The sequence below is a fragment of the Patagioenas fasciata genome, chromosome 25 (genome assembly GCF_037038585.1).
Source record: "Patagioenas fasciata isolate bPatFas1 chromosome 25, bPatFas1.hap1, whole genome shotgun sequence".
Lineage (NCBI taxonomy): Eukaryota > Metazoa > Chordata > Aves > Columbiformes > Columbidae > Patagioenas > Patagioenas fasciata.
Window position 1 is genome coordinate 5,789,102 of NC_092544.1, and position 10,134 is coordinate 5,799,235.

General features: G+C 44.2%; 1 protein-coding gene across 1 annotated transcript; it reads right to left on the reverse strand.

The window, feature by feature from the left end:
- Nucleotides 1-566: 566 nt before the first annotated feature.
- ZMPSTE24 (zinc metallopeptidase STE24) lies at nt 567-9,407 on the reverse strand. Its single transcript, XM_065857060.2, has 10 exons — nt 9,249-9,407; nt 8,114-8,260; nt 7,018-7,104; nt 6,539-6,655; nt 4,198-4,350; nt 3,519-3,660; nt 2,786-2,946; nt 2,366-2,470; nt 2,144-2,287; nt 567-2,010 (listed from the first exon to the last, which is right to left on the reverse strand). The coding sequence occupies exons 1-10, from the start codon at nt 9,363-9,365 to the stop codon at nt 1,786-1,788; spliced, it is 1,398 nt and encodes a 465-aa protein (XP_065713132.1). The 5' UTR covers nt 9,366-9,407; the 3' UTR covers nt 567-1,785.
- Between the last annotated feature and the right edge of the window lie 727 nt (nt 9,408-10,134).

Consider the following 10,134-nt stretch of genomic DNA (forward strand, 5'->3'; position numbering starts at 1 on the left):
TCACCAGGCTGGTCCTGTGCCTGTGCAGACACTGGAGGGGGATTTAGATCCCTGGGGCGGCAGCAGCTGCACAGGATGCTTGAGGTTTGATTTCAACCGTTCTCGCGACACACTGGAGACCGCAGGGCTGCGACGCGGAGCTGACGCATTCCGGGCGTCTTCACAGGCAGAAGGTCAACAAGGCCAGTGCTGAGAAGTGACCGGAGCAAACTGGAACCAGCGCTGAACCCTTCGATGGTGAAATCCAGCTGGGAGAACTGCAGACACCAACCCCCAACAGTGACAGGGAAGAAAAGGAAGTGACAGGCAGTTCCAAAAACACTATCTTCACCTGCAACACAAGGAGTTTCAAGTATTTAATGCTTCCTTCATTATTATACTCTCCTTCTGTTTGTGTTGAAGTAGCCACAAAAATAATTTGAGTCTGTTTTAACCGTTTGTCTTGCCCATTAGGTTTCTCAGAGCACATTTAACATGTTTTCCATAGGTTTACATCAATCAACATCTCAAACTCGAAACCTGACACATCCATTTACTCTTCTGAATTGACAGATTCGAGGTAACACTTTTTTTTTTAAGGGCCATTTATTAAATGTGGTTAGAATGACAAATATTTGTAAAACTGCCACCTAATTCCATATCTGTAGCTTAACTTCATATTTGCCAGGGTATAAATACAATTAGAATAAGGCATACAAAGGACTTCCAGCAACATCTTGTGTCTTGTTGCACCTGAGACATCATCATGCCCATCATCTTCATAAGGCATTTTTCCCTGTCACCAGAAAAGCAAATTTAGTCTGACAGTAATTGACTCCGACATCTGGAACAATGAGAATTCGCTTCAACATCTCTTTGTATAGAGCCAGCAGAACTTTTTAATTTACTGCAGATATAAAAATCTGAGTTTTACATCAAGTATGTGCATTCAGTTCAGAACATTTCTATGGCACATACACACTTGTATTACAGCAAAAGTAATTTTAATTCCACCTTTCATAAAAAAAATCTGAAATAACCAATGCAGAAGCCATTTCCACAACTATTTCGTTTGCCCTTCACTAATATATATGAACAAACTGTGTCTTGGGCTGGTTATATCAGAGCAATGATGAGGAATATTTTCTAAGTATCCAGCTATTCCAGCTGGATTCGTATTAACAGAAGGAGGATGAACCCCCTCTGAATGAAAGTTTGGCTCTGATTCACTGTCTGACCAACCAGACGCTTCCACATATGCCACAAATGTAGCCAAGGAGGTTTTATTAAGCAGCTTTCTCAATGACGACAGACACGAATCCAGAAGAAGGGCCTGTACTTGCATTCAGCTTTTTGAAAACACAAAACCAGGGACTGGCGAGCACAAATGTTGTTCTACAGGAAATCACGTCGCTCAAACCCTCTTTGTTGTGAAGAAGGTTGAGACGGGGAAGGGTCACAGAACGTGGAGGATGGGAAAATGATCAAAAGCAAACTGAAGAAAGAGGTGCTTTGAAGGCTGTACTTTCGTTTTCCTCCCTTTTCAAGTCTATACTATGATATGGAGATAAAAGCCAGTGCGTGTGTGTGGGGAAGGTCCTCACCCGATACTTTTTCTAAATTAAGTTCCACAGTTTTGTTTCTGTAAAAAAAAAAGTAATTGATAATTTAATTCAGGATTCTCAGCTCTGCGGCGCTGTTACCATCGCACTTCACTGGCATTACCCATTTTTAAAAAGAAATTTAAAAGCAGCTCTGGACTTTGCTCTGAAGATGGAAGCGCTATCTGTGGATCAACGACTCCCGTCACTCCTGTTTCGCGTCTTTCAAGGCCTGAAGTCTCTCCAGGAGGGGCGGGTGGGAGTAATGCCACATGGAAAAGATCCAGTCAGAGACGGGGAATCCTAAATTATCTTTGTTTAGCTTGATCAAAGCAGAATACAGGTCTTTAGCCTTCCCGAGCTCTTTGGCGAATGCGTCTGCTTGGAACTCGAATCGTCGGCTTAATACAGTCAAACAAAACGAGAGAACCTGTGGACAGAAACATATTCAAAATTATTTTACAATTCAGCTGCCTGTACGTCCCTTACAATATCAGTAAATACGACTCTATCTCCTTTCCCACTTTTTTAAAATAGTATGATACGTCTTGAAGATAATTTACCTCGTTGTAAGGTGAAAAAATGAACTGGAAAATAATCATCAAGCCTATCAGGGTGGGCTGAGTGTCATAGAACCCAAAGGCAGCAAAGAGTTCCTTCCGACCAATTAACACGGCAAACAAGAAGAAGCAGAGGAAGGAATTCATCTAGAGAAGGGAAACAACGTTATTGATGAGGATAAAAACATCATGGAGTAAACAGACCAGCAGTTTATCACGACTCACCTGGCTAATGATGATGTTTTTGATAGTGTGACCCAGTTTCCAGTGACCCAATTCGTGACCCAGCACAGCCAGAACTTCTTCATTTTTACATCCCTGTTTCTTATTCTGAGGGAATAACGAAGCAGAAGGAGCATCAGGCATGAATGAACGCAACTGAATACATTTCTTACCAATTAGTTTGTTTTTTCCTGGGTTGTTTCCTCCAACCAGTGGGTTTCTACACCTCTTTGGTGCCATCTGCACCACTCACATTGCTCCAGAAATTCCAATTAGGAGCTCAGGGACACTTTGGTGTTGAAATCTTTAGGATTTGGCTTTCAGCAACTCACTCAGGACCTTTGATACATTCAGCAAACACAAGAGAATAGCTCACCAAGGAGTTAATGTAAATAACATGATGCAAAACCAAGAAAAACTCACTTTGGTTTTAGACTTTGTCTCTTCATTCTCACCATCTTCGCCTTCCGCTGGCTCTTTGTTCAACGCAGAATAATCTTCCAGAAGGGTGTCGAAGAGAACTATCCGCTTATTCTTGAAGAATCCATAAAAATAAGCGTTGCTATGAGAAGAACGCTTGGAACCTGATGGGGAAAACTGACATTAAAGACCGTGATCTGAATAATCCCAGGCAATATTACATAGAACAGATTCTTCCAAAGCAATTCTCAAGGTCCCCATAGGAACAATTCTTTCAATGTGCCAGCAAAGATGATTCGAAAGAGATACGGATGGAGGTGTTGGCAACAGGTAAGCAGAAGATGAACTACAGATATCAAGCAGTTCCTCAAAATTATGTTGGTTTGTGTCGTGGTTTAACGCCAGCTGGCAACCAAGGACCACGCAGCCACTCGTTCACTGCTCCCTGCCAGTGGGGTGGGATTGCTCTGGTTTTTGCAGCAAAAGATAAAGATACTTCAAGCTGAATGGATTTGTATGAGCTGCATGAACTCCTTAGGACACACAAATGTCTGTTTTTCCCTCACAAGCCAACCCGCAGTGTGGTAATGGGAACCTTCAGCAATTTATTACAATATTTAGACAATACTACAATAGCTGAGGAATATAAACAATAGCCCTACTACAGCACCCACAATCAAAGCTAAAAAGCCACAAATTCAAAATGACAAAGTCTTTTTATTAAAAAACATCCCACCTTCAACAACATACACTTTGGTCAATGGGAAGTTGATGCTCTTGGCCATGGTTTCAATTTGTTGCTTGAGCTCTCCCTCGGGAAGCGGGATGAATTTATCAAATAAAGGTGCAATATAGTCTGCGTAGATTGTAACGAGCACCTGCAAACACATACAGATATTAAATACAGATATTCTTTTAAAGAAAAGACAGCAAGAATAAAAGTCGACAACGACTGGTCTAAAGGAAGCTACGGAAAACATTTTTCACTTTCAGAAAATCCTGTCTTTTCTTTCAATCCTGACACTACCAGTTCTTTAAAAATTTTAGCTTAATCCTTCTATGAAAACCCAGTCTTTAAAGCCTTTAAGAGCAAAGATTTCAAAATATGAGCCAGATATCACACGAGACACTAATATTTCCCCCATTTTGCAAGTTGCAAGGCTGCACTAGACGGACGGAGCAGTAACTCAAATGCTGAATGATGATTTAAGAAAGAAAAAGAACAATTCTTTAAGAAGCACTGATCAGAATCTGCACAAAATGTTCTTGAGCAAAGCACATTCTGCCTTGGCAGTTGAACTTGTGCCCTTTCTATATCTAAGAAAAAGAAAACCCATCAGCACATAGTGCTGGATTTCTGGCATCTATTCTAAAGCTTCTTGAATTTGGAGAAAACCCGATTTTCTCGTACTCACCAAGGAAACAACTAACGTGAAGAGCCAGGCGTAGATAAAGAAATAGTCTCCTCCTATTTTAATAATGTAAAGCAGAAGGGACGTCACTGGCAACAGGATACACTGAGTGACAATAAACTTCTTGATGGCGTCCTTAAGAAAGAACCCCAGTGTCTGCAAAGAAAGGAGAGGGGTGTATTTTCAGTGTAAATATCGATGTCCCACAGCGGTTCGTGAGCTGAGCCCTTCAGCGGATGCGCAGAAACAAAATAAGACATATCCCAAACCAGCCAGACCGACGTGACTGAAATCGGGGCCTGTTAAAAAAAGGTGGAAGAAGCTTTTTCACCAGGTCTCCTGGGAGCTGTGGCTTTGCATCCATACGGACCCCAAGCCAAATCGGATTCACTTTTCCTTGGTAAGATCTGACCCAAACCCTTATTTTATGTTCACATATATACTTCATTAAAGGAAGAAATAAAAATTTAAGCATATCTGTCCCTTAATTCCTTTACCAGTCTATATCCTCGACATTACAGGATTTTTAGAGCATAGGAAATTCCTCAGGAAGCATAGCTACCGTAAAGTATTTTGTCTTTAAACAGCTGCCTCCATCCATCTTAACTTTTAGTTGCCACTAAGCTGATGGTCTCAACTGGAAATATAAAGAAGTCCTATTAAAGACCTTCAGATATATATTGGGCATTTTACTCCAAGCTTCCACTGACAAGCAGTTACTACTCAGGTAAGTGTCTTAGGTTTTAAAATTAGCATAACTTTAATAGCTCTTCCACAATCTAGGAGCAGAGCTCTAAAATCCAACAGCGTCTCATCTTTGACCACCTCTTTCCTGCTTTCTACAGGAGATATGACTTCAAGACAAATCTTGGTTTTCAACAAGCTGCTCTGGTGGAAGAACGAGTCCATCTGAGGACTGAGAACCACTGCTAGAAATTGCAAAGTCTGGGCCAGTACCAGGTGTGAATTTGGCTCGTTCACTGAAGGACCCAGCCCGTTAGTCTGAAATGAAAGATGGAGACTTGACTCTGCTCTAAGAGACGTGGTACCTCAAAGTTTGGATGGGAGCTGGACTCAGCCTCCAGTTGTTGGCACGAGGACAAGCGCAGCAAAATAAACCTTGTAAAAGATGCCACACAGGTGGCTCAGTCAAGCACTGAACGCACACAGGTGTCAGCGCCAAGTCTTCCTTTTTGCATCTGATGAGGCGCAATGACTGAAGCACCCGGAGAGCTCTGCCCCACAGGGAAAATGTTCAGAGGCTACACCCAGAATCCTCCTTCCCCTCTGAGGCGCACAGAGAAACCATGTGGATTCTCTAAGCTCTCGAAAGACACTTTTAAAGAAGCCCAAGCTGCTAAGTTAAGTGTTTGACCCTCTGCATAGAGATAGGACTTGATCAAGGCCTGATCGAATCAAGCTCTCCATCCATCCGCTCTAATTCTAGCACTTTACAATCTCGATACTGTCATCATCAGACTTTTGTGTCTCAGACATAGAGCTTGCAGATCTGGCACCAAGAAGGGAAGGAGATCTCCAGGACCATGGCTCAGAGCCGCCTGGGATATGAACGGCCATGTGCACCATCATTCTGACAAGTATTTACTTGCTGGTGAGAGAAAAAAGTGATTGTTGGAAGTGCACCTGTGTTTTTAGAAGCACAGTGTTTTTTTTATAAGACTAGAGAGCTAACCTAAAAAGGTTATAACCTAAAGCTAACCTAAAAAGCTAATAAAAGAAGGAGTTCTGAGCTGGCTACAAGGCTTACGACTAGCACGATCTTCAGATTTGCTTCCCAAAGACTGGAGCAGGATCAAAATGTCCACCACTAAATAACTGACGTGAACCAAAATACTACAGGCTGTGCTGGGAGCTACGCGCTTTTCTTTTAAACATGATTGAGCGAGGGTACAAAGTGCATCAGCGCTTTTTCTCCTCACTTATTGTCCTGCTTGTTTTATAAAAAGGAATAAGAAATATCAGTTTAACAATATACTAGGAATATAAGGAGTTTCGAAACAAACTGATTCTGCTTCTTTGGGTTGAGCTCAGTCTTCCTGCCTCCAGAAAAACTGGAAGATGAAACTGTAGACTGGGTCCAAAAGCAGAAAACAAGTCTCACAACCTGGCATGAAATGGCCAATGTGTCCCAGATTGAGGTTCCTCTCCCAAAAGGAAAATCTGATCTCGATGATACTGGAACGGGTTAAACTAAGGTGGTGAGAGACATTCAGAGAGCCAGGGCTGATGTTGAGTGAGTACACGAGTACAAAAAAAAAGAGCTGAATTCTCTATTTTAATTAAGGCTGATACGATAGGTCAGTGTAAGCGCGATCTACGATACCTGTTGATTGAAGCCGTGTTTCTCTTCGATGACAAACGTGTTATACAAACTCCACGGGAGGCCGGTCACCGCACTGAAGAGCGTCGCGAGCAGCAGAAACACCAACGACTGAATGATCTAAACAACCACAAAAATAAATCTCAAACTTCTTACCTTTTTACTGTGCAGGAAGATCACGTTTAGGTTTAGTGAAAAGACAACACACAAAGAAAAAGTCCCTAAAACCCTTCGACTCAAGTAGCTTTGACCCCCTTGTTTTTAACAAACAAGGCCATTTTAATTAATTGGCTAATTTAAAAGTCATATGCTGTTATCAGTTCTCAGACTCACGCAATCATTCTGTTCACCAGAAAATTCTTTTTACTCAATTGTACCTGTAGCTAAATCTCACTTTAAGTAAATGCAAGCTTAAAATTAAAAATTATTATCACGATATAGCTCATGGACCAAATCTTCACTAAAATTTCAAGACCCCTTACCTCATATTCTGGTCCAAACCCAGCACGACCAGAGATCCGACCAGAGAGATTCCAGAGAAAAGGAATTCCCCCGCAGAGGAGAATCATCTTGAAAACAAAACCACAGAGGCCACATGAAACAGATTCGTCTTATTCTGCTGAAAGGTCAGCGTGATAAGGACCTGCCCAGGTGAATGAGAAAAGTTTTTTCGTCGCTCGGCTGGAATCTGATGATCCCAGGATGAATTCTGAGCAAGACACAGCCCAGTGTCACAGAAAGGAGCAATAGCTCATCATCACGTACACATGAAGAAGCAGCTGCACGTGGCCTAAACATCAGGGGATTGTGGAACACAATTGTGGAATCATTTAGGCTGGAAAAGACCTTTAAGGTCATTGAGTCCAATCATTAACCCAACGCTATCAAATCCGGTCTAAATCATGTCTTTAAATGCCACATTTACATATCTTTTAAACCCTTCCAGGGATGGTGACTCCACCACTACACCTCCCTTACACCATTCCAAATGGGACGTGAACGTTCGGCCACAAATTTTGTGACTTTAATATCAAATCCATCAAGGAAACTCTACAGAAATTCAGGAAAATCCTGCAAAGAAAGAAGCGCCCAGCACCAAGATGTAAAACTTTACCCCAATGAAGAAACCCTGCTGCAAGGGTATCGAGAAGAAAATACAGTTGTAGACAATTTAGCTCTAAGAAAATCTTATATTAATGGAGCCACAAAGAAAAAATCAGATTAGAAAGCAAGCGAAGGCTGTGCTTTTCCTACAGGGGCAAAATCACAGCGTGGTTTGGGTTGGAAAGGACCACTAAAGACCATCTTGTCCAAGCCCTCCGGCAGCCAGGACCACTAACCCGCTGTTGCAGAACAGCTTCATTTTTCAATAGTATTTTGCAATCCTATTTTCATAACTGACCTTTTTGTGCTCTTCCCATTCCCACAGGTTTTTCTTTCTACCTTCGACTTCAATTTTATCTAAAAATGAAAGCAGCTGCATCCCTTCGAATACAGAAAAAGGTCCATATTTGCAACAATTTAAAATAATTCTAATGAAAAGTATTGTATGAATGCAAGAGCAGCTCCGGTACTTACGGTGCCCTCGAGCTCGGAATACAGGCCTGACCAAAAGCTGAAGGTGCTTTTGTCCAGCTGGTACAGACGAGACTTTTCAAACGTTTCCGAATCCATGATCTGTCCCAATTCCTGTGGCACATGTGTCGTCGTTCTGTACACCCGCCTCTGGAAAATCGGAAAAGAAACTTCACGTCTATACCTGACATTTTGAGGAGATAAATAAGATGTAAAAGCAACACATAAGGTGATCCCAATGGGCCACCACGGAAAGTTGAAACAGACAGAAAAAAGCAACACAAAATAACAAATATTTCAGTTAGAAGAGACCCTCAGGATCATCAAATCCAGCCATGACCTATGTGTGAACTATTCGGACCCTCGTTTTTGTTTTTCAGGATAACGAGCTGAAATGAAGAAATTCAGAGTGATTTACAAATTGGAAGCTGAATAGCAATTAAAATAAAAGGCCTTAAAAACATGTCAACCACGGTAACAGACTTTTTTCCATAAAATCAGATTTTTTTTCACCAGCGTGAACCGGAGCCACTCTAACTTTGATGATCCGCCAAAGAACAAAAGTTGTTCTGCTTTTCTTTTTATGCGTTCAGACCGTGCTCACAGAGCCTTTGCCGCTATAGAGCATCTGCTGGTTTCGGGTGCGCTAGCTTCTGCTTAACGTGTCTGAAATAAATCCATACTAATCTATACATCTATACTAAGAAGTAATTGATGTTAGTTCTAATTAATTAGTTTCTTACTGACAATACGTCTATTCATGATTAGTTAAATACAAACTACGCTCTCTGCTGCTGAACAACGTATTTACTTCATTTTCAGTCTCCTTCTTTTCCAGAAAGATCTAAAACTTGAAAAAAATCTCGTTTTGCAGGTGGTCAGAAAGCATTTATCACGCCAATTGGCTCATGATGGGTACGTCTTACAACTTAATCACAATCTACATTAATTTAGCGGCTTCTCTGCACTTTTCAGCCCTTCCAGGACCCCCCGGGCGGGTCCTTCCCCCGCAGCCGGGCCTCGAACAGCAAACCACTCCACAGCGACAGGGCCCGGCCCTCCCCGAGCCGCCCGGCCCTCCCCGAGCCGCCCGGCCCTCCCCGAGCCCCCCGGCCCGGCACAGCCCCGCTGACCCGACCTGCCGGTGCGCCAGGAACGCCTCCCACAGGTACACGACCCAGGAGAAGAGCAGCACGGAGCAGAAGATGCGCTTCTCGGCCGGCAGCTCTGCCCACAGCTCGCCGGCCACCGCCATGGCCGCTCCCCGCGCTTCCTTCCGCCCTTCCCGCCGCCGGCTGCGCTGCGGCGCCCCCTGGCGGCCCGGAGGAGCCGCGGAAGGGCGGGAAGCGTGCGGGCGCCTCCCGGCGGTGGTGGGGACCGGTCCGGTTGATGTTCCAGTCAAAGGACGCCGGACTGGGCCGAGTGTACCCCGGGAAGGGGTTGTGTGAGCAGGGAGCCACCCCGGGGCAGCTCCCGCGGTGGGGGAGCTGCAGCAATGCCCACAAAACAGTCAGGATGATGCTGTGCTGGAAAATCTGTCACGCGTGGGTTAGCGCGTGCTCTTTGTGTTGCGTCTGCGGTTTGCGGTCGTTCCCGTGAGCTGCCCGTGTGGGCTCACACACTCAATACCTTCTGAGCTTGACCAAGCGCTTTCTGGCAGCACGTGGTGTCTGCAGGATCCTCACAGAGCGGAGGCCAAAGGAGGAGCAGCACATTGGTGGCTGCGAACTTGACCCAGAAAGCGGTGAGGTTTGGACCAAGGATGCTCTAGAAAGTGCAGTGAAACTCCACGTCAGCCCACTGATGTCCGGAGGCTTCTGCACGGGAGGGACGCTGAGCTCAGCCACAGCCGGAGGGAGGTGGGGGATCTGCTGCCAGGGTCTCGAGGGAGGTGAAGTTTCCCTTTGATCAGCACTGGTGGGGCCAAACCTGCAAGAGAGACACGGAGCTGCTGGAGTGAATCCAGGGGAGGGCCGTGACGATGATGGAGGGCCTGGAGTGTTATCCGACCAGGAAAGGCCGAG